Source organism: Drosophila elegans, unplaced genomic scaffold (assembly GCF_018152505.1).
Source record: "Drosophila elegans isolate 14027-0461.03 unplaced genomic scaffold, ASM1815250v1 contig_411, whole genome shotgun sequence".
Taxonomy (NCBI): domain Eukaryota; kingdom Metazoa; phylum Arthropoda; class Insecta; order Diptera; family Drosophilidae; genus Drosophila; species Drosophila elegans.
Window position 1 is genome coordinate 120,835 of NW_024545798.1, and position 25,373 is coordinate 146,207.

General features: G+C 39.2%; 1 protein-coding gene across 1 annotated transcript; it reads right to left on the bottom strand.

Annotated features, from left to right (window-relative positions):
- Positions 1–23,938: 23,938 nt before the first annotated feature.
- LOC121467487 lies at positions 23,939–24,637 on the bottom strand. Its single transcript, XM_041708909.1, has one exon. It carries the CDS (start codon positions 24,635–24,637, stop codon positions 23,939–23,941), a length of 699 nt encoding a protein of 232 aa, XP_041564843.1.
- Between the last annotated feature and the right edge of the window lie 736 nt (positions 24,638–25,373).

Below are 25,373 nucleotides of genomic sequence, written 5' to 3' on the forward strand. Positions count from 1 at the left end.
GAAAAGGTCCTTGCTTAGGGTGAAGCTCTGCGAAACCAGACCGCAGCGTCCACAAAGTAAGAAGATTTTAATATTAAAGAAATTTAAACCGTAGTTTAATATTTAACCATTATTACATCTTACACCGCAGCGTCCACAAAGTAAGACAGAATTAGAAGGGAGTCCCCTGATACACAGCCCAAGTCCTCGAGCGAGTAGGCTCCGAGAAAACGGGGTCTGTTCCTTTGAAGTGCCGCGCATGTGCACAGGAGGTGCTCCACAATTTCTGGTTTCTCCTTATCTCCGCAGCTTCTCATTAGTCCTTCGGTGAGCAGTGTTTTATCTTTCCAGCCTTGGGGATGAACAACACCCTCACCCCTCTGCAGCATTTGGGAATGTATCCCAGGAGAAGGCGTGAATATCATGGACAGCCAGGGAACAAGTTCCTTGGTAGCAGCTTGAGCAATGCATTAATATTGCCGTCCGGTCCCGTTGATCTGTAGTGTTTGAACGACTTTATTGCCCACACAATCTTTTCTTTTTTGATAATCTCGTCCTTATCCCTCGTGTGCATGTGGACAGTGATCTCAACGGGCGAGCCGACTTGATCGTCGTTGACATTTGTACATCCGGGAAAGTGAGTACTCATGAGAAGATTCAGGGTTTCGTGACTGGATTCTGTGTAATTGCCGTCCAGGTTACGGAGGAGGCCCAGTATGGCTTGATCCTTTGACAAAACCCGTCGAATTCTTGCGGCTACTGTGGTGCCTGCCAGATCCTCAGAGAATCTATCTAGAAAAAACAGCAAAGTTATCATTTTGTTTATGTAAATAATGTTTTAGTTGTGCAGCCTCGCACTGTCCCTCGCCGTCCGTGAGGGTGAAGACTTGCGATCCAATTGCCACCGTGGCTGGTCCGGGGGAAGGGGTGAAGACGTAATTACCACCGTGGCTGGCTGCTCATAAGAATGTGCCGGGCGGTTGCCAATGGCTCTCTTATCTCTTCTTATGAAGACTACGTTGGGAGTAACTGACTCCGTTGCTAACGGCCCTTAAGGCTCGATAACCAATTTTAATTAATAGAATAAGTGTTGACGGCCACTGCCGGAGTTTTACATTCAAGCCAATGCTCTTTATTAAATGTCCAAATTAAAACTGAAAACATATATGACTTTACGTAAGCTATGCGCGGCCGGCAAGCAGACCGCTCGTGCAGCAAAGTGCTGACACTAGCAAAATCAACATAACTCACCATACCGTGCACCGCCAAGAACCGGGCACGGCCCCTAAAGATGTTTATGCTGATTTTGCAACTAAACACTAGGGTGATCCAATAATCACCCAAGATCTGTATCGACTTATGATTACTCCTTAACAGTGTTAACAACTCTCCCCTTAGGAATATGACCGTCCTCGGTCATCTGGAATTTGTCAACGGCTTGTTGGATCTCCCGTGCGTCTCGTCTCCTCCTCAGATGAGTAGGAAGGAGCAGCTGATGAGAAGACTGGCTCCCAAGCCGACCGCGAACCAGTTGTCGATAGTTCCAGCCGATTTTACTTCCTCCTTAAGCCTTTGGATAACCTCCAAGTTTTTGTTGTTAATTCTTTGGAGAAGTGGCATGCTTAGTGTGTGATCGTGGCCGATGATATTGAGTAACGGGAATGCCGCCATGCCCGGAGTTTTTCTTATGGCTTCACGTTGGTTCGAGTATTTGGTGCCATTGATGAAAGCCACTCGCTCGAACGTAATGAGGTGTGAGCCGTTGGTGGCTATTTCAGGGCCGTCATCAGTCCTGACTTTAGCTGGGCATTCATTGATTATTATTACTCCGTCATCTATTAACGTGATGGGTCTTAGGTGGCTGGCTTGCGTCTCGCATAGTGCGGAACTCCCCGCGTGTAGGCCTCGAGCACAAGTATCATGGGTCGCCAGCTTGCAAAACGTCGCGTAAGTTGTTGTTACGCAATCGGTGACTGCTAAGACGTCGCTATTGCATTCGGCTACTGTGTTCTCCTTCAATTGCAGGATGGTATGTTGGTGTGATACAGGGAAGATCATGACTTTTTTACAAATAGTTTTAATCTTAGGGTATGCGATAAGCACATGGATTATACTATCGGACTGAAGGACTCTAATGTTAGACGCCTCTAGTAGGCTAATGATGGGGACTTCTGTGGGGTGATCAACAAATACAGACTTCAAATCATTTTGATTAAAAATTGCTGGGTTTATGATGTTAGCTTTTGCGAGTGTGACTGTAAGCATTACGTTTTGAATCTCAGTTATTAGTATTCTGTTTCTGGCCAAAAGTACTTCGTACAGGTGGGAAGTGTCAACTATATTATTTTGTTTTGCCTTGATAATTTTATTAATTATTGTTAATTCATTAATTTTATTCTGCGTCTGCGTATTTATTATAGCCTGCCGGTTATTTGACTCAATTAAACGTGCCTCGGACATTTTTAGCATATCGAAGTCGGCCGCATCAGGTGTGCCCGGAATAACTTTGAGTGCGGTGCCTAGGAAGTCTAGGCTCCAGGCCATCCTGTGGTGTATTTTTAAAACAGACAATAAACTTCTAACATGTTCGGTATCGACATCTAACAATTTTTATACCCTTGCAGAGGGTATTATAATTTCAGTCAGAAGTTTGCAACGCAGTGAAGGAGACGTTTCCGACCCTATAAAGTATATATATTCTTGATCAGCATCACTAGTAGAGTCGATCTAGCCATGTCCGTCTGTCCGTCCGTCTGTCTGTCCGTCCGTCTGTCCGTCTGTCCGTCCGTTTATATGCAAACTAGTCTCTCAGTTTTAAAGCTATCTGCATGAAACTTTCCCAAAAGTTGTCTTTCTATTGCAGGTAGTATATAAGTCGGAACGAGCCGGATCGGACGACTATAGCATATAGCTCCCATAGGAACAATCGGAAAAATAATTGAAAAAAATTATAACTTTGCTGTTTTTTAATTTTTTGTTTAGTTCTTCGACATATAGCAATGGTTAAATAATTCAGAATTATGGTTTAAATTTCATCAAAATCGGACGACTATAGCATATAGCTCCCATAGGAACAATCGGAAAAATAATTGAAAAAAATTATAACTTTGCTGTTTTTTAATTTTTTGTTTTGTTCTTCGACATAAAGCAATGGTTAAATAATTCAGAATTATGGTTAAAATTTCATCAAAATCGGAAGACTATAGCATATAGCTCCCATAGGAACAATCGGAAAAATAATTGAAAAAAATTATAACTTTGCTGTTTTTTAATTTTTTGTTTTGTTCTTCGACATAAAGCAATGGTTAAATATTTCAGAATTATGGTTAAAATTTCATCAAAATCGGAAGACTATAGCATATAGCTCCCATAGGAACAATCGGAAAAATAATTGAAAAAAAATTATAACTTTGCTGTTTTTTAATTTTTTGTTTAGTTCTTCGACATATAGCAATGGTTAAATAATTCAGAATTATGGTTTAAATTTCATCAAAATCGGACGACTATAGCATATAGCTCCCATAGGAACAATCGGAAAAATAATTGAAAAAAAATTATAACTTTGCTGTTTTTTAATTTTTTGTTTGGTTCTTCGACATATAGCAATGGTTAAATATTTCAGAATTATGGTTTAAATACGCAAGTAAATCATAATTTTAATGTTTTCAAAAATATTTAATTCTTGCGATAGCTGCAAGGGTATATGAACTTCGGCTTGCCGAAGTTTGCTTTCTTTCTTGTTTCATATGAGACTGTGGGAATAAATCGGACAACCTAGTAGTTTCTTCTATTATACTTGAAAATTCGGACAAATTACTTGAGTGTCGAAGCAAGTTTCTCTGTTCCCATACCAACGCAATTCCGTCCGTAATTGGGATATACTGCGCATGCGAATAATCCGTCACTCTAGCGCTAACTATAGTTAACGTTATCAATAAAATTCCCGCGATCCTGTAAACTAGCGAAAAGTCAAATCTACTGTTTTTAAACTGGAGTAGGTATACTAAGGTGTAGTTTATATGAAAATAGGGTAAAAAAGGTAAGAAGAGTTGAGGGGTATTTTATCTAAGGTTGTCCTTGTGGACCACCGTCCCTCTAATAAGGACAGACGTTCCCATGTCTGCTTGTAAACGCTCTTCTGTGTACAGAGCGGTAAGTTCATTTCCTAACCTCTTGTTATTTTTCTCCTACCTCAAAAATTCTGTTTTGCCTGGTAGGGTTGCATCTATCTAGATTGGCCTGTTGCGCCTTTTCAATATTACTTATTATTGCCAATTTCTGTTCGGCATTAGCTGAGTGCAAGGCCTGCTTAGGTGGTAGTCTTGTCACTGAATTTATTGTCTTGTTATATTCTACTGTGGCTCTCATAATAAGCTCAACGGTATCATCAACCTTTTGGTCGATTTTCATGCACCTAGCTATCTCAGTTAGGGTACTGTGGAATCGCTCCACTTGCCCATTTGAGCTGCTGTGTAGAGGGGTGCATTAACAATGTCAATGTTATATTGATTTTTTAATAATGAGGTTATTGTCTCCGAGTTGAAAGATGCCTCATTATCACAATATATTGTTTTAATGTTTGGGAAAAAATTTATAAGTTGTAATATGGGGCTGCGCACATCGACTATGGCCCTAGAAAGTAATGGCTGTACTACAGCGAACTTTGAAAATGTATCTACGCAGGTTAAAAAAAATCTCTTATCCGTAGAGTATATGTCTATATGCAGCATTTCGCCAGCATATGAGGGGGTTGGTGTGATACCCAGCTCTTGCTTCTTGGGGTGTCTGTTGTACTTCCCCTTGGTGCATGTTTTGCAGTTTACAACCAGTTCGTTGGCGAGTTTGGACATATTTGGAAAGTTGTAATCCTGAAGGACTTGTTTAACATTTTCCTGGGCTGCCCTGTGAGCGCGGTTGTGTTCGCAGATAATTATTTCTTTTTGTTCATTTGACCGTGATGTCATTCACGAATTTTTTGCAATGCCAAAACTTGGTTGCTGGGAATTCGGTCACCAAGGAATGTTGGATGCATGCTAGTGCGGAGAGGTCGCAGTAAATGGCGTTAACAACGTCTACGTTTACTACCTCTTTGACCAATTCGAACAGCGAGTCCCTGTTATTGAATTGGATTATGTGTCGGTTTTTGGTCCCGAACACTATGAAGTGTCGCTGTTCTGCTTCCTCCAGGATTATTTAATTCCTGTAGCAGTTCAGGGGCTTATCGGTGTTTTCGACCGTGTAGGTTAAGGAAAGTTCACTATGAATAGTGGCTACGTCAGATTGGGGTTCGTTTTGTATAGCGTTTATGTTTTTTCGTGACAAAGCGTCGGCCACAAAATTTTCTTTTCCGGGCTTGTAGAATACCTTGGCGTTATGTTCTTCGATGAATGCCTTCCATCGTTTAATTTTGGCATTTGTATTTCGCTCGGATACAGCAAAAGTAAGAGGTTGATGATCCGTATAAATCCTGATCTCTTTTGTGCCGTATAGATAGTTTTGTAGTTTTCCTATAGCCCAAACAATTGCCAATAATTCTCTTTCGTTGGTTGCGTAATTGAGTTCACAGTCTTTCAACGTACGAGATATCATTGTGATTGGCCTGCCTTTTTGGGACAGTACCGCGCCGATACCGCTTGCTGAGGCATCGGTGGTCAAATCGAAAGGAAGTTTGAAATCTGGATATGTTAATATCACATCTTCTGACGACAAAATGTCTCGCAGGCGCTCGAACGCTCTGCGTTGGGACTCATCGAATTCGATAGCCACCTTTTTTGACATGTGTTTATTAACCGTGCCATTCTCTCCCTTAAGTATGGAGGTAAGTGGTCTGGCTATGGTAGCAAAGTCATTGACAAAACTTCTGTAGTAGCTGGCCAACCCTAGAAAAGACCTGAGGCTGAATAAATTTTTTGGTTCGGTGTACTCCTGAATGGTTTTTACCTTTTCCGGGTCCGTTTTGGCTCCGTTTGATGTAACAATGAAACCTAAAAATTCTACACTTTCTTTGAAGAATTTGGTTTTTCCCGGTGCCATTCTCATGTTGGCTTCGCACAGGCATTTAAGGACTGTGTCAATATGTGTATAACGTGGTCAGCAGCGTTTTCGGAGAAAATTATCACATCGTCTACATAAACATAACAAATTTTCCCGATCTGTTCACGTAGAACGTCGTCGATCGCCCTTTGAAATATGCTTCCCGCAAAGGGAAGTCCAAAGGGTAGACGGCAAAATTCATACTTTCCTCCGTTTATGGAGAAAACAGTTTTTTCACGGTCTTTTTCTGACAGATAAATCTGGTGGTACCCCGATTTTAAGTCTAGGGTAGTACAAAATTTTGCCTTTCCTAGGTTCGCTAAAATCATAGGAATACTTGGCATAGGGTAACGGTCGGCGATGGTTCGTTCATTCAGTTTCCTGAAATCGATCACCAGCCGTTTTTTCTTGTTGCCATCTGCATCAAGTCCCTTTTTGTCTACAACCCATGTTGGGCTGTTAAATGGCGACCTAGAAGGCCGGATAATGCCATCCTTTAACAGCTGTTTGATTTCTGTGTTAACGAAATCTGCTGCTCCCATGGGGTAAGGATATAGTTTGGAATATACTTGTTCGCTAGTTTCTGTACGAATTGTGGCGATGATCGAGGTGTTAAAAGGTAGCGCTTCGTTAGAGTGCGAAAACACTTGTTTCCTCTTAACGATCATTTTTTTAAATGCTGCTTTCACTGAATTTGGAACTACTAAGTCATCGATATTTGTGAAGTTCACGTTATCGCATTCGTGGTATTTGAGTTTCTCAGATATGTTTCCATACCTGATTACCCTGTTATGTAAATCTAATGCCGCTCCCGCCTGCGTTAGCAAGTCGAAACCTATTATGGCATCAAAAGTGTTGATAGTATCGAGTAAAAAAAATTGTGCCTTTATGTCGAATATGCCCATAAAGCATTTTTCTTTAATATTACTGGAGCCATGAATGGAACTCACAGTGAAAGGGGAGTCGACAGGCATTATGTTCTTCAGCTCCTTTAAAGGCTTTACATAACTCTTTGCCGCCAGCCCTCGCTCAATGAAGGGCAAGCGGGACCTTCCTCTAAAAAATTGACGAGGTCGTTACCGTCAAATGAGTCACTGTCATCGTCAATTGCATTTAGTGCGGCTGTGGCCGCGCTTTCATAATCTTGAGTTTCTCCCGCGCTTGCAGTTTGCTCAACGTTGTTAACCCGCTGTCGCCTTTGGCCGGTCATTCTCTCCGAAGAGTTTGGTCTTTTTAGGTTCTGCAAATTTTGGTATTGAGTTTTGCTTCCCTGTTTGAAACCCGTAGGATGTCGGACTTTAGAAGATGATGGATCAATGTCCATAGGTTCCAAGGACTGATTTTGCTTACCCTGATCTACCCAGTTGTCCCGTTTATGCCATGTATCGTTGTTCTGATACTTGTTCGGCTTTTTAAAGAAATGTGGATTTTTTTCTGGTCCGCGGTCGGCACCAGGATTTTTCCCGTGTTTCTCGGACGCTCGGTGCTGGCCCTTGTGAAAATCAGTATTCTGATTTCTTTGTTCAGCTACTTTGGCATATGTGGTCGCGAACATACTTCGTTCGACACTGGCCTCTGCCTCTCTAGCTAATGCCAGTGCTGCTGGCAGGTCTTTTGGCTGTGCTGGAAATACAACAGCCCTTAGTGATTTTTTTAGACCGGAAATGAATACGTGTAGGGCGTCAGCCCTAACTTCTGTATTGAGTAATGCAGCCCTTTCGTCGTCATGTGTCATGACAATTTTGTTTGTAACGAGGGTCAATTTTTGTTCGACTTCATCGTAGTATTGCATAAGTGCTTGGTCGCCCTGACGGACCGACTCAAGTCCCTGCCGTAATAGGCGCAAAGATGTTTTATCTGCGTAGGAGCAGTCTAATCTAGCTAGTATGGCTTTAAAATTAAGCACTGTATTATAAGAAACTAGCAGTGCGCGCGCTGGTCCCTTAATTTTATTTCTAATAATAGTAACCGCTTGGTAATGCGCGGAACTGCCCTCATAAGACTCGAATAATTCGTAGGCATCAGTGGCGGATTGCCTCCATCCCACGTACTCATCTTGTATGCCAGTAAAATCTGGAATCCACTTCACTATATGTAATGGTATATCGCACTGTGGTGCTCCCGGTACTACCTTTACCCTCTGGTAAGATTCTACCTCTGGCGCTTCTATACGCAAGCTCTGAAGTTGTTGGTTAACGGCGTTGATCTGACCCGCGAATTCGGCTCTGAGCCTCTGTTCTTGGCTAGTTAAAGCGGCCTGAATTAACGCCTCTATTTGTGTCGCGTTCATGGTTTCCGCGTTACTTTCTTGTTGTGCCCGTGCTGGTTGATATCTCCGGGTATCTCGGATTAATTCTTCTTCACTGTCACTGTCAAGTTCGTGTTTAGTTTCCCTATATGGGCCTGGAAAACTCATAAGGCGACTAATTTGTTGACACTAAACACACGTTATTGGGAGGCCGAATATTTTAATTCGAAAAATTAATTTTGTATATTATAATTTTATATTAATAACTGGGTGCTTGGCGTCCGAAGGAAAATTTTATTTCGGGACGGCCGATATTAATTCACTTTATTTGTAAGTCACCTTTACAATTGCTTTATTCAAACTGTATATTTTTTAATTTTGGGTAAATAGTTTGTAGGGATTTTTATTTATTTTTCCCTGTATGTGTATTTGAAGTTTTACTATATTAATTTTGATCAGCCCACTTACATATTTTTGTGTCGCGGATTCGGTATTAAAGTTGGGTGCCAATTATGTTTTAGTTGTGTAGCCTCGCACTGTCCCTCGCCGCTGTCCGTGAGGGTGAAGACTTGCGATCCAATTGCCACCGTGGCTGGTCCGGGGGAAGGGGTGAAGACGTAATTGCCACCGTGGCTGGCTGCTCATAAGAATATGCCGGGCGGTTGCCAATGGCTCTCTTCTCTCTTCTTATGAAGACTACGTTGGGAGTAACTGACTCCGTTGCTAACGGCCCTTAAGGCTCGATAACCAATTTTAATTAATAGAATAAGTGTTGACGGCCACTTCCGGAGTTTTACATTCAAGCCAATGCTCTTTATTAAATGTCCAAATTAAAACTGAAAACATATATGACTTTACGTAAGCTATGCGCGGCCGGCAAGCCGACCGCTCGTGCAGCAAAGTGCTGACACTAGCAAAATCAACATAACTCACCATACCGTGCACCGCCAAGAACCGGGCACGGCCCCTAAAGATGTTTATGCTGATTTTGCAACTAAACACTAGGGTGATCCAATAATCACCCAAGATCTGTATCGACTTATGATTACTCCTTAACAGTGTTAACATATATTTTTCCGATAGTTCAAATGCGATATTTATACATGCTATAGTCGTCCATGCCGGCTTATCTACTACCTGCAATATAAAGACAACTTTAAGGAAAGTTTTGTGCAGATATTTTTAAAACTTTGAGACTAGTTCGCTTAGGAACGGAGGGACAGACGGATAAGCAGACGGACATGGCTATTTCGACTCTCCTACTGATGCTGATGCTGAATATATATACTTAATAAGGTCGGAAATGCCTCCTTCACTGCGTTGCAAACTTCTGACTGAAATTTTAATACCCTCTGCAATGGTATAAAAAGTTACCGTCAAAAATTACACTTATTTTCCTTAATGGCATGGGCGGGGTTTTCACATTGTGGTTCGTGTCCCGGTGCACAATTGTTCTGATTCTGGTCTGAGCTTTTTACCACCACTTTAAGTAAGGCAATTTTCTCAAAAGCTGTCGGTTTCGTTCTTTAGACGATTCCCAATCTATTGGCACAACCTATACAAGTGCCCTAGTAATTTAATGTTGGTCCTGTTATTTGTATGAAAAAATCTGCAATTAATTCACTGTTAGGCGATTTTCTCAAAAACTGTTTCATTTTAATGAAACTTTCTAACAAGAGGAAGCTTGAATAATCGCCTGCCTTAGTGAATAATATAAGCACAACCTCTGTGAAAATAGTGGAGACCCGATATATCAATTGCATATTAAAAACACTTGCAGGCTTTGAATGAACCCACATCTTATATATAAGAAGAGAAAGATATCTCTTCTTAATATTTTTGCATTTTCATTTGTTCGATTATACTCCTAAAAAGCAGAAAAATCGAGAAAGAAAATGACTCCCGGTGTACCATATTTCACAATTCCTCGATTGCCGCTAATTTTACGCATCCACTCAATTTGGAAGACGGACTAATACCCTCTTTCCTCACGGTCCATCAGTGGCAAACAGTTGGTTTTTTTGACAAATGTGAAACTCCGATTTCCACAGATCACATCCACCATCTGATAACAGTTGTTGCTCGTCAACATATAAACAAAGTCAACAAATCAACCATCTTTAGTTTTTCAGGGTTGGACTGCGTGGGAAGAGTAGACCGTCAAATTACGTAAAATTTTGATGCCAGTCTAACAGGAAAATTTTCGAAAAGGCAAAACCTTATGAATCATCCAAGGTGGATGGCTATAAATGGATCCTGCTCTCAAATGTCAAAATGTCATATCGAAACGCAGAATTATTAAATATGTAAGTTGCTTACACATTTTGTGCAAAATTAAAGCAAAAACTCAAACAAGGAAAAACTTAATTTATATAAAAATATAAGTTTAAAAACACCGAATAAAGCTTCGTTCCCAGTTCCTTGTCTGCGTTAAACAGAGACCACTTTTATGTTGAGTTTACCCTAAACAGAAATGCAAGCAAGAAAAATGAGAGAGCGCAAACAAAAAAAACAGCTTATAAAATTAAGCCTTATGTTTTTCAATTTTTTGTTCTGAAATTGAACAAAACGAACGAGGACGGAAGCTTACTTTGGCAGGCCGAAGTTTTAATTCCCTTTAAAATAGAAAAAATTGGATATTTTTACAGCATTTAACAATTGTTCCTATGGAAGCTATAAGATATAGTCGTCCGATCGGCAAGCGCTTTTACCCTGATGAAAGTATGCGTAAATAAATAAAACTTGGAAAAATTGATGTCAAAATATTCTGGAAAACATCTAATTTGGAGCAACTAGAACCCTATTATTCCTATGGGACCTATAGAATACAGATCGGTACGCCCTTTCACCCTGATCAAGGGACGCATAAAAAATACGATTTGGAAAGATTCATGTCAATAGTTTATATACTGCGCGAAACTTTATAAGCTTTTCAAACTTTATCTGCGTACACATGATTTAGGATGACTGTGAAAGTTTCAGATTGCTAGCTTTTAAACTGAGTTCGCAAACGGTATTGAAACAAACAGTGTGAGGAGTCTTAAAACTCCCCACAAATTCCGAGGCAGAAGAGCTGCATAGCAACAGCGAAGGAGGCGAGAATGCCTGAGGAGTCAAGGGCAACAAGGTCAAACGGTAAACAACGGACAAATGGGCAAAGCGGAGACACCGTGAATTAACGGTACCACGCTGGACATTGGACCCTCACACGGCAGGGGCAACAAGGTCGAACGGTAAATTGGCGGACTTCGGATCCGCACAAAGAGGACGCACCGTGAACTAACGGTGCGGCAGTGGACCTTGGACCCTATCACGCGAGTTGGAAAAGGGAAATAACGGGACCATCACAGGCTATAAAAAGGCGGCGCAAGCGTAGCGCACCACGAAGTAATAGTGCGAGAATCAGAGCGAGTGCGTGTACGCGAGACCAGTAGCAAGTTAATCAAGTGCCGAGTACCAGGATCGAGATCGCAAAGTCGAGACGCCGAACGACTGAGAGTCTACAAGGCTGAGGCTTCAACGCTGAGATCCAACGGGTGCTAGGTCGTGGTTAAATCGAGCTCAGGGAGTCCTTGCGTGGAGTCTGCGATAAAGGTGGCTGAGCGAAGAGGTCGAACCTATTTCTACCTGCTAGGCGATACACCTTGCAGACAAAATCCGGACCAACTTAGGGAGCCTGCCATAAAAGTGGCTAGGCGAAAAGTCAGAACCTAGTTCTACCTGCTAGGCGATACACTTTGCCGGTCCCGACAGTGAGGTTCGCATAATATCCAGAGCCGTCACGTGTCAGATACCAGCAAGCAGTCGACGATGAGGAGCGACGCCGCGAAGGACAGCGACAAGGAGCGACGCCGCAGAGTACGACGACGAGGAGCAGCAGAAGCGGAAGAGCCGCGAGGCTTGTATAAGTAGACGAATAAAAACCGTTACGATCCCAACAGAACTCTTGCGTTATTCTTTGGTCAAAGGCAATCACCCAATATAAATTTGGTGGAACGAACCCATAACCTCTCTGAGGTAGCCGCCCGTTTACGTAGCGAGCGAGAATACCTAAGAAATCAGGTCGTTACAACAGACAGGCGGTCATGGCCATATCGACTGCCCTATTGATCCTGATCAAGAATATACAAGTTAATCACAAAAATATTTCTTCACTTTTTCCGAGAAATATTGCCACATTGTCGATGGCAACATTGCAACATTTCAATACAACGGTCAAGAACCCGCAAGTTCAATAACATAAACACACGCATCCGGTTAGTAGCCATAGCGCAATATCAGAATTCTGATTCTGCAAACCTTGCAGTTTCAGCCACTTCATCAGAGCTAGGCCACCGCCGCGGTCTCTTCCGCGACGTCGACGTCGCTGCCCCAACCCACAGCTTAGATCAGGGTATTTTGAAATGAATAAAGTCAGTCTCAAATTGAACTTCAAAGAAATAAAACGTTCAAAACTTATTTTTTGGGTTTTAATTATCCTGGAAATTAACTGGCGCCCGAACAGGGACCAACGCGAGTAAAATCGATTAAGTTCCTTTAGTGCAAATAATTAAAATATTTTTGTGCGACTCCGTTGGCCCAAACATAAAACCTGAAATCAGAGAGACTCCTTGGCAATTAATTTTGCAAGCTGAAGACGGTAATCGGTCGGTGAAAAACAAGTTTACTGATCTATCGGTGGACTGCAAGTACTGTCAGGTACGCCCGCAGAACAACCTCTACTTGAGTGTGAATCGCAGGATCCTAAGTAGGAAACAAAAAGGAAGACATCCGGATCACCAGGAGGTGTAGCCACATCATGTTAAGTTAAGTGAAATAGTGAAAGTAAAGGCAACAAATCCAGAAGTGAAACCAAAACAAAAGCGTAAAATTTCTACACTAAAAAGAACATTTTAACAAAATCAAAAGTAATATAAAGTTTGAAATTTAAAATAAAATTTTTACGTTAAAATTCTAAAATTCCATTAAATTTAAATTGAATCTAAAAATTAAAAATTAAATTTAATTGTTTTGAGTTATTAAAATACTATTCATATGAATTTTTAAAATTAATATTCATTTAAAAAATTTTTTTTCCAATTAAAAGTTATAAAAGTATTTAAGTGATTTAAATTTTATTAAACATCTTTACTATATTATAATTAAAATTCGAATTAAATTAGGTGAATGAAACATTAATTTCTTATCTAAAAAAAAAAATAATAATTAATTTTTAAACTTAATATTCTTAAGAATTACTCTTAACAATCATTTTATTGTAAGACAGACCCATGAAAAAAATTTCCTATGGCCAATCGGCATAACCTTATACGACCACCCGTCATTGACATACAACCTCAAGAATTACAGCCGGAACAGATTCAAAATAATCAATTAAATCATCAAGCTAACTTAGTTCAACAACAAAGGCAAATTCATAGACAGGTATTACATCAATAACACAGAGAAAATATGGCAGCTCAAGAGTTACAAGAAGCAGTCAGAAACATAATTGCTCAGCAATTACCGATCCTTTTACAACAAACTCAAAACACAGGATTCGATTTTGCACAGGTTCCAAACCAGGAAATTTCCTATGAAAATCGAGCTAACCTCGAAGGTTTGGATAGGGTACCAGACGTCGTAAAAAGCTTAAGGGAATTTTCTGGCAACCCAAAAGAATTCAGCTCTTGGAAAAAGGGTGTAGACAGAGTTCATAAAACATATGAACACACTGTAGGCACAGCTAAGTATTTTGGGATTCTACATACCATACGTAATAAAATCACGGGAAACGCAGACACTGCGTTAGAATCTTACAATACTCCACTTAACTGGAATGCCATTTCTAAATGTTTAACTTTGCACTACGCAGATAAGCGGGATTTGGGCACTCTTGAATACCAAATGACAACTCTATGCCAGGGTGCTCACCAGTCGGTAGAGGAATTTCATCAGTCAGTCTACAAACACCCTTCTCTTATCCTTAATAAGGTTGGATGTATGGAATTAGGAATGGAAGCAGAACAACTCATGACGAAAATGTATAGGGACAAGGCCTTAGACACTTTTGTGCGCGGACTTCGCGGAGATTTATCTCGTCTTCTCGGTATGAAGGAACCAACCGATCTTCCTTCAGCTTTACATCTTTGTCTAAAGTTAGAGAATCAAGCGTTCCGTGCAAACCATGCAGTTAATAGAGGGCAACAATCCGGATTTAGAAACGTGCCGTCCCAAAACATACCACATTTACAACCAACCAGATCATAGCCAAACAGGCCACAGTGGTCATTCCCCATTAATAACCAGTATCAAAATCCTTTAGTTCCACCCAGACAAAATAATATGTTTAATCAACCACGACCCCAGTTCTACAATAACAATCAAACTCCACAAATCCCACAATATACTGCAGCACGACCTTCAGGAAATTTTCCTTCAGCTCGATCTTTAGCTGCAAAGCCACAACCACGACCAGAACCCATGGACATTGACAGGACCATGCAATCGAAAAATATTAATTACATGAACAAACCCATACGTTTTGAAACTGGTAAAAGACCACCAATGCCTCTAAACGAAGCAGCAAAAAAAACTAGAAATTTTAATATTCAAGCAGCCCCTGACACTTCTTCAAAAGTGGAAGATGAAACGCAATCCCTTGACGAATATAACGAAACCGTAAAATCACAGGACGAATCACAATCTGAATATCCTGAATCTCTAACAGAATATTCTGAATCCATAGACCAAGCCGACCAGGAATACCTATACGATTATACCTACCTTCATTTTTTAGAATAACAAACTCCTCATTGCCATATTTTGAATGCAAACTGAGGAGTGGAGAAATTTTGGAAATATTAATTGATACCGGTTCAAACAATAATTTTATCTTGCCAAAATTTGTAAAAAATCCTATAGAAAATAAATTTCCGTTTGACGCCATCTCGGTTGGCGGAAATATTAAAATTACACATCATAAAACAGCCAATTTATTTAACGACCCTAACACAATAATTAAATTTTTTTTATTACCAACCTTGAAAACATTTGATGCCATTTTGGGAAACGATAGCTTAAACAATTTAGGAGCAATAATTAACACAAATACTAAAACTATGCACTTAAAAAATGGGAAAATAATCAATATTAAAGAAAAAATATTCAAAGCAGTAAATTTAATTATTCCTCGGACAGGACTTACTGGGACACAAAAATCAGATCTTAAACAACTTATTCAGAAATATCCAAATCTATTTGCCGAACCAAATGAAAAACTGACTTACACAACAAACGTGAAAGCTGAGATACGCACAAATACCGACACACCAGTCTACTCGAAATTTTATCAATATCCAATGGCACTCAAAGATGAAATTGACCGACAAAAAAAAGAACTATTAGAAGCCAACATAATACGACCCTCTAGATCGCCTTACAATTCACCAGTGTGGATTGTACCAAAAAAATTAGATGCCTCCAATGTTAAGAAATATAGAATGGTAATAGATTACAGAAAATTAAACAGTGTGACAATAGCAGACAGATATCCAATACCAGACATAAATTCAGTTCTTGCACAACTGGGAAATAATAAAATGTTTTCTGTGTTAGATCTCAAAAGTGGGTTCCATCAAATTCTTTTAAAAGAAAGCGATATAGAAAAAACAGTTTTCTCCGTGAGTATCGGAAAATTTGAGTTCACAAGACTTCCATTTGGGTTGAAAAACGCACCATCTATTTTTCAGCGTGCCCTAGACGACATTCTTAGGGAACACAAAGGGAAAATCTGTTATATCTATATCGATGACATAATTGTCTTCAGTCCAGACGCACAATCTCATTTCAAAAATTTAGATACAATATTTGAAACCCTAAATAATGCTAACATAAAATGCCAATTGGACAAATGCGAGTTTTTCAAAAGTAAAGTCAAATTTTTAGGATTTGTAATTTCAGACAAAGGAATAGAAACCAATCCAACAAAGGTACAGGCCATCGCTAACTACCCCATTCCCAAAAACGTTAAGGAATTAAGATCTTTCCTTGGACTATCAGGGTATTACAGACGATTTATTATGGGCTACGCTGCACTATCAAAACCATTCACCACATTACTCAGGGGCGAGGATGGGAGAATTTCGAAGAAAGCTTCATCGAAGAAATCTATTCACTTCAATAGTGAAGCCATTCAGGCCTTCAATAAATTAAAAAGCACCTTAATCTCAGAAGACGTAGTATTACAGTATCCAAATTTTAACGAGGAATTTGTGTTGACAACAGATGCAATCGGAGCAGTACTTTTACAAAAAGACAGACCTATAGTCTTCATATCTAGAACACTATATCAAACCGAAGAAAACTACGAAACGGCAAAGAAAATGTGTTAGCCATTTCATGGGCAGTAAAAACACTTAGAGGATATCTCTACGGTGGAACCAAGGTTAAAATCTATACTGACCACGAACCACTTACACACGATTGTAATTGGAATGGAGGGATAGTGATCAAGAGATGGAAATCATATCTTGACGAATATAATAAAGAACTACTTTATAAACCCGGAAAGGAAAACATAGTGGCCGATGCTTTGTCTAGGATTCCTAAAAGCAACCAAATTAACTCATTAACAGCAACACAACACAGCGCACAGAGCTCTGGTCATAACCTCATCCCCAGCGTGGAAGTACCAATAAATGCCTTTAAAAACCAGATATTTAGTTATAAAGAAAACCCCCCTGACTACAAATTTACTATTCCGTTCCCCACCTTTCATAGACACGTTATAACTCGACCAAACTTTCAGAATATTAATCTTATTGAAATATTAAAAAAACATTTAAATCCGTCAATCCTTAATGGAATTTTCACATCAGAAGAGATAATGGGAGAAATACAGCGAATTTATCCAGAACATTTCAGATCCATTAAAATCAGGTTCACACAAATTAAAGTAGAAGATTTGACAGAAGAAATTAAACAGGAAGAACTAATATTAGAAACACATAACAGAGCACATAGAAATGCAGAAGAAAACAAAAAACCAACTTGCAGAAAAATATTATTTCCCCAAAATGAAACAAAAAATAACGACATTAGTTAAACAATGTAGGATATGTAAAGAAGGAAAATATGATAGGCATCAACCCAACCCAGAAATTAAAGAAACTCCAATTCCTGAATACCCTGGACACATAATCCATATTGACATCTTCTCAACCGAAAAAAAATTAGTATTGACCGCAATGGATAAATTTTCCAAACTAGCTCAGGTAAAAATTATAAAATCGAAATCTACCGAAGACATTAAGAAACAGTTACATGAAATAATATTCTACTATGGGGTACCCAAATTTGTAGTAATGGATAATGAAAAGGCTTTCAATTCAGCATCTATTACTTTTATGATGAGAGATCAGTTAAATATAACCATTTTTAAAGCTCCTCCCTACAAAAGCTCAGTTAACGGACAGATTGAACGATTTCATTCGACCCTTTCGGAAATAATGAGATGTCTTAAAACCAAACAAATATACAATACCTTTGAAGAATTGTTAGACAGAGCCATTTACGAATACACTTACACAATACATTCAGTAACAAAGAAAAGACCATTAGAAATTTTTTTTGGCAGAAATAATAATACCGACCCAGAACAATATAAAAAAGCAGACAGGATAACATAGAAAAACTTAAACAAAAACAATTGATAGATTTAGAAAACCACAATAAAGAAAGGAAACGTATAAGATCAGATCTACCAGGACAAGAAATATTTGTAAAACAGAATACCGGACTAGGCTCTAAAATATCACCACGTTTTAAAAATGAAATTGTTAAAGAAAATAGAAATACAACTATTTTAACAGAAGCAGGAAGAGTAGTTCATAAAAGTAATATTAAAGGTATCTAAGTCCGAAACTCCTTAAGAAATCTATGTCCACGTCAGTCCGAAACTAAAAATGTAAAATAAAAAATTATAATAAATAAGATTACCCATAACAGTTACAGTTGTTGTCCGCTTGGGGATCCATTCGTGAGGGATCGGCCCATAACCCAACAATACCGTTGTTTAATGAGACATTTTTTTAATTACAGGATGTTGTTTTTATGATACCAATGGCAATCGCGACCACCGAAATAACAAACTATACCGATGCACATACCATAACAATACATAAGGGTATAGGAAAATTACAGATATCAACAATAAAATTAGTTCACGTCATAAATTTAAAACATATTGAAACGGAACTACTACAAATAAGAGAACACACAATGAACAGATTAAAAAATAGTTTACATTATCATACTCTGACCCACGAAATAATTCAATCACTTTCTGCTCTAAGCACACTTACCTTAACAACAAAAAGCCGTCAAGCTAGGTCAATAAATATAATTGGCTCAGCTTGGAAATATATCGCAGGTAACCCAGATCATGAAGATTTAGTTATGATAGAAAGTAACCTCAATAATTTAATTAAAAATAACAACGACCAAATTATTATCAATAATCAGCTTCAAGACAGAATAAATAATTTAACAACCACTTCTAATATGCTAGCAAATTCAATTCAAAAAGACAGATTTTTTAATAATGACATTGCGTCAAGTTTGCAAACACAAGTTAGACTTATAAAAGAAGAAATAGGAAACATTAAATTTGCAATACAATGGGCCAAAATTAACGTAATTAATACTCTTTTATTAAACGAACCTGATCTTAACGAAATAAATAAAATATCTCAGAAAAATAACATAACCTCGTTATCCATTGAGGAGACGCTGGAATTTGTTGATGTGTCTGTCTTACATAATAAAACAACTATAATTTACTTAATAAAAATACCTGAACTCGAACCAACTAATTATGAAAATCTTCTTTTAAAGCCTGTTATCAGAAACCAACTACATTGCAATGTAAAGCTAGGTCTACCCCATGATTGTAAAACTTCAAACTATTTCAAAATTTGTAAAAAAAGAAAAATTGTTAATTTAAGTAATTCAAAATGTATTTCAAAATTAGCTCAGGGAAAGGAATCGCTGTGTGATTATAGTAACTCGGACCACATTGAACCAATAGAGGAAATAGACGATGGCATACTACTCTTAAATGACTTCAACGGCAGCCTAAATTCAAACAATATTTCACATCAACTCAGAGGAACTTTTATGATTACATTTTTAAACGAAACTATAAATATAAATGGGAAAAATTTTACAAACAAAGAAAAAATAATTATGAAACCCGAAATCCCACTAATTCAAATTACCCCACTGCAAGCACAACGCATACAAATTCTGTGATTAGAAGCATTGGAAGCTCTACATATAAAAATAAACCGAATAACCACAGTTACACTAATTTGCGCCATTGTTCTTACTTTGATCATTGTAAACTGTGTCCACAGAAAAGGAAAAGTAATCCTACATGTCCAAGAACCAACACCACAAGTTTTAAACAACAAAACTAATACTATATCAATTCCTAAAAGAATAATTCCAGAATTTAATAATATTCCTTATTTCTAACACCTCTTGAGGACAAGAGGGTTTTTAAGGAGGGAGAGTTAATCACAGAAATATTTCTTCACTTTTTCCGAGAAATATTGCAACATTGCAACATTTCAATACAACGGTCAAGAACCCGCAAGTTCAATAACATAAACACACGCACCCGGTTAGTAGCCACAGCGCAATATCAGAATTCTGATTCTGCAAACCTTGCAGTTTCAGCCACTTCATCAGAGCTAGGCCACCGCCGCGGTCTCTTCCGCGACGTCGACGTCGCTGCCCCAACCCACAGCTTAGATCAGGGTATTTTGAAATGAATAAAGTCAGTCTCAAATTGAACTTCAAAGAAATAAAACGTTCAAAACTTATTTTTTGGGTTTAAATTATCCTGGAAATTAACTTATATACTTTATGGGGCGGAAACGTCTCCTTTTCTGCGTTACAAACTTTAAATCATTATACCCCCTGCAAGGGTATAAAAAATAAATGCATAACATAAATACTTACAAATTATTTATAGTTTGGTTGCGGTGTACGCCCAAGAGTACACTCTACATATTGTATAAGAAAGTGTTTATAAAATACTTTTTATTCGTGTTATTTTTCTTATTTACCTACTTGAATTTCAACAGCAACGATTTAATAGATTTGTTTGAATTGCTGAAAATAAAATGTAAGTGGAGAGCAACGCAAATCAAAAATTAAAAGAAGAAATTATTTATTTTTAATTAAACATGCGATAAATTAGGGGGAAAACTGGATTGTTTAGGGGGAAATATGAGTTCTGCGGGATTATTTAGGGGGAAAGATGGGTTTTCATCTGGCAACACTGGTAGGGACGGCTGTACATGTATTGAACATGCGTACCAGGAGCCTGTGCATCGGAGACTACAATATATAACTGCAGAATTAAAAATCTGTTGCGATGGTCCGATAGTAACAAGCAATACAGCAATAGAAATGTATCGCTAAAAGATAAAAAAAAACAATTTTTTTAGTTCTGGAGAAAGGGTGGTGAAAGTGGCATTCTAAAAATTTTTTTATTTCACTTTTTTAGAACAGTAAAAATGTTGCTGAAAACACTCGTCGAAGGACACCCAATTTGAATGGATCCGATGCTCCATTCAAAAGTGATTCAAAAAATAAAATATTTCGGTGTCTGTTTGCCAAATTCTGGAACAATTTTGTGCTGAGCAGGGCGTGCTGAGCAGGGCGTTACAAAAAATGTTTGCTCTACGGCTTTTTGAAAAGTAGCTTATTAAGCGGGGCATCGCTAAAAAAAGCAAAACTTTTCACGGTTATAATAACAGTTTTGCACGGCTAATATATACAAAAGATTATTTGATTTTATTTTATTTATTCTCCTTTTTTGCAAATTTAATATTATTTGTTAGAACCGCTTTTACGTATATAGCCCATGAGTTTTTTTAACTTTTATACAACAACAACAAGTTTCTTATACAACAAGTTTCTTTGCACGAATATTTTCGTGCAAGCGCATGCAAGCAGTGGCCTACCAGTTACCAGTTACGCGGCGAATTCGCCCGTAGTAACGGTAGTGCGGTGAGAGAGAGTGGTGCACTCAGCACCAGACAAGGGCAGGGAGAGTCCGAGAGGGACAGCAAAAGAAGAGAGCGGCGAAGGGCCGTGTGCTGAAGGAAGTAACGGGACGGCACTGGACTTTGAACCCTGAAATTGGTGCCGTACGCAGAGGGCGAAAGGTCGAACCGTAAAACCGTGGACTTTTGACCAGGAGGCAAGGAGACGCCGATAACTAGCGGTAAATGGAGGCCTATATAAACCGGCCGAGCGCAGGAAGCTGGATCAGTCGATTTCTACCAAGTCAACATGTAACAGTCATCAAGTGAACCAGTAACCAGTGAAACAACGTGAAGGAGCAAGTAAAGCCGTGCGGAGTTGTTACGGACCTGGTTCTTCGATGGGGCAAGGCCGGCTAGCCAGTCCATCTCGTGGTGGGGTTCTTCCCAGCCCTCAGTCCGCACAATAGCCCAGCTGATCGGCCATCTCAGTCCGACGACATCAATAAAATCAAATGTAAACAAAACGAAATGCAAACAAAATAGGATAAATAATGATAAACATTGGACGTTACTGGAAACTTTACTTGCACCGAACAATTTGGAGTTTAGGTGATGTACTCCGACACCCCCCACCCTGCCTGAGATCCGGCATGCATCCTTCGCCAAATCTCCCTTCCGATGGCTATCATCAGCCTACTCCAGGGTCAGTCTCATTTCCCCCTCCCCATAGACGAACACTTAGCACAACATCCTCACGTTACAATTTTATTATTAACCATAAACATTCATCTTAAATTTTTGCTTTATATCTCCTGTTAACCTAACGCATATATTTGCATCCCCTTGCTACAGCTGCGATGTCAAATTCATACGGCAACACTTCCTTTGAAATTGATTTAAATTTTTAATTACACCTTTGTTGACCCATATACGAATATATAAATATTGATCAATTCATGATTATTCATTTAAATTACCCTACCTATTTGGAGCTCCAACCAGGGGTTTAATATTGAGATCATTTTTATCTCGGGGTTTCTAAACTTATTAATGTGAGACTTTTCCTCTTTCTACATTCGCATATAGTTGTGTAGGTTATTTACTTTACTTGCTAATTTACATCCCAACTGCTGCGAGACCTCCGCAAATTTACATATATAATTTTATGCAAATGTATATTCTTTTCCTTGTTTCACGAAATTCTGATTATATCAAATTCTTTTTACTTACAAATACTATTTAAATTATTTAGGACATGTGTTAATAAACAATATATGATGTATGTATGTGGGATATATATATAAGTTTAGTGGTGCATAAATAATTCAATAAATTAACATATAAACTTAGATTAAGGTGGACGAACGACTTTCATTTAAATTATTGGGACGAAATTTTAACTAATATTAAGGGGGAATGTTTTATTTAATTTACTTAAAAACTATTTTAAGTCTTTCATCAATGCTGAGTTCATATTTTAACTTTTGTAGAGCAATATTGTTTTATAGTCGACAAGAAAAATTTCAACGAAAACAAATCCCGTGCCAGTGTGGTGCGGCTAAATCAAAAGGTTTTGGGTATGTATATGGCTAAAGGAATAATTCTTCCTGTCGTGGTCTGGCCCGGAGCCGGTTGCACGTGGTCCAGATATCGTATAATTTATTTTATTTCTTTTATTTATTTATTTGTTTACTTCGCCAACGGTGACCTTAACCGGAAAATTTTAAATTTACTTTCCCTTTTTTTTTTTTTTATATTAAATTGTTTCTTTGGAACGGACTTACTTCTTCGTTGACGGTGCCTTCTTTACCCGGTCCCGGTTGCCTGTCCTATTTCCTCGGCCAAACTCGTCCCGTTTCCTTTTCTGAAGATGTACGTTATATTATCATGATACTACACTTTAGAATGATGGCCACTACCCCATCATCTAACTCACTTTTAATATTATATATATTATTTTCACTTCAAATTTCCCGAACCACTTGCTGCTGTAAGAATTTTTCGGAACTCATGGTGGCCTGATCCCTTTCAGCCCTATTTATACCCTCTGCCCAGCACCAGCATCACCCGATTTTTTCCCTGATCCCTTTCTCGGGTTTTCGCCAACGGCAGAGACCTCTTCCATTTGCATCACGTAGCCGCTCGGCTCTCATTCAGCTATCGGTGTGGGTGCAGTTCCTCATGGTTTGGTGTGGGTGGAGATACTTCTGGGCCAGGGGAGGTGGTGGAATCTAAGAGCGGATTAAGGTTCTCTTTTCTGACCGTCAACCAGAGCGCCTCTTACTCTCCACACTTCCCCTCTGTTTCTTGGCCCTGGTAACCTTTGAAAAACTGGTCACACTACCATCTCTTAGGGCGATATTCCCCTGTCGATAGCTTTCAATTGCAACACCACACAAAAATTCGCGAGAATGCTGGCCGAAGCGAATTATTTGTAAACATTGAAAGATTGACTTGCCGTGAAATTGTGTTTATAGTGTTTTTAATAATCAAAACAACAACTTTGCTATCCTGCCTTGCCCCCCGATTCGCCTTTTGTGCCCAACGTAGGCCTACACCCACTAGACTCTTGTTTTGCTACCCAGGTATATATGTAAGTATGCGTGTGTACGGGTACAGCTACATCCACTATTTATATTTACATTTTTAGGTCTTTTGCGTGGAAAATCCCAACAGGCTTCCCCCCCAGATCCTCCAATTCGTAGGCATTGTTCCCTATAGGGCGTATGACTCGGCATTTCACATATTTTCGAGCAAACTTGGCATTGTACATCTTTCCAAAATCACTCTGAGTGAAATTGCGTCTGTAGATTTCTTGGCCAGGCTTGGCATGGAAAACTCGCGCCCGTTTGTTATAGCGCTGACTGCTGCGTTCATATGCCTGATGGAGATTCTCCCGAATGTGATCGCGGATAAGTTGGCGCTTATCTACTGGATCCAGCGTCGTTATTTGATGTTCTGTCAAAGACTGCAGTTTTCTTGCCAGTTTGTAGCAGTTTCCATTTAGGAACATCTGTTGTCCAAATACTGCAAAGAACGGTGTTACACCCGTGGCCTCATGCCACGGTAAGTATAGGTCCCAGTCTCGATGATCATTTTCTAAATACGTTCTAATTGCAGCTAGAATGGTCCGATTTACCCTCTCGGCTGCGTTGCTCTGTGGTGAATATACAGCGGTACGCATGTGTTGAATGCCGAATGCAGTGATCATGTCTTGGAATATTTTCGACACGAACTGTTTCCCATTGTCGGAGTGAATTACCTCAGGTACGCCAAATTTGTAAAACACCTCGTGTACCAGGAATTCGACCACTTTCCCAACACTCGCCTCCTTCATCGCTTTTAAAAAGGTAAATTTCGAAAAATGATCTACAACAACAAATATATATGCTTGTCCCTTTTTGGACCTGGGATACTTTCCAAGAAAATCTATATAGATCTTCTGAAACGGCCGTTCCGTGACTACTTCTTGACCAATTCCGACTTGACAACGATAATTTGGTGGTTTTGATTCCTTGCATTTGGTGCAATTCCGGACATACTCCCGCACTTGTGTCGTCATAGCCGGCCAGTAGAAATGACGTTTCAGACGATGAAGTGTCTTTTTCATCCCCCGTGTGCAGCTTTGTGATCCTCGTGCGCGTTCGCTATTAGTGTAGATGTTATTCCTGCCGGGATCCACAGCTTCCAAATTGAGCCTTCTACTTGGTCGTCAAGATGTTCGAATGTCGTTCTTTTGAAGACTAATCCTCCATCTACGCGTAAATCAGGCAATGTTGCTATATTTCGACTAATTTCTTCTCTTAATTCTTGGTATTCCGCGGACTCGAATTCTGTCGTCTGAAACCCAATGGCATCAGATAAATCGAAACTCAGCTCTGCTATGCAGCGTGACAGGGTGTCAGCAACCACGTTTTCAGTTCCCTTGCGATGCTCAACTTTAAAGTTGAAACTCTGAAGCCTTAAAGACCACCTTGCCAAACGCCCGTTTAGATCCTTGAGGGACATTAGCCACTTTAGGCTTGCGTGGTCCGTGATCACAGTAAACGGCATCAGCTCCACGTAAGGCCTAA

Coding starts and splice junctions, on each gene's coding strand:
- LOC121467487 (XM_041708909.1), bottom strand. CDS start 24,637: ATGAAGGAGGCGAGTGTTGGGAAAGTGGTCGAATTCCTGGTACACGAG.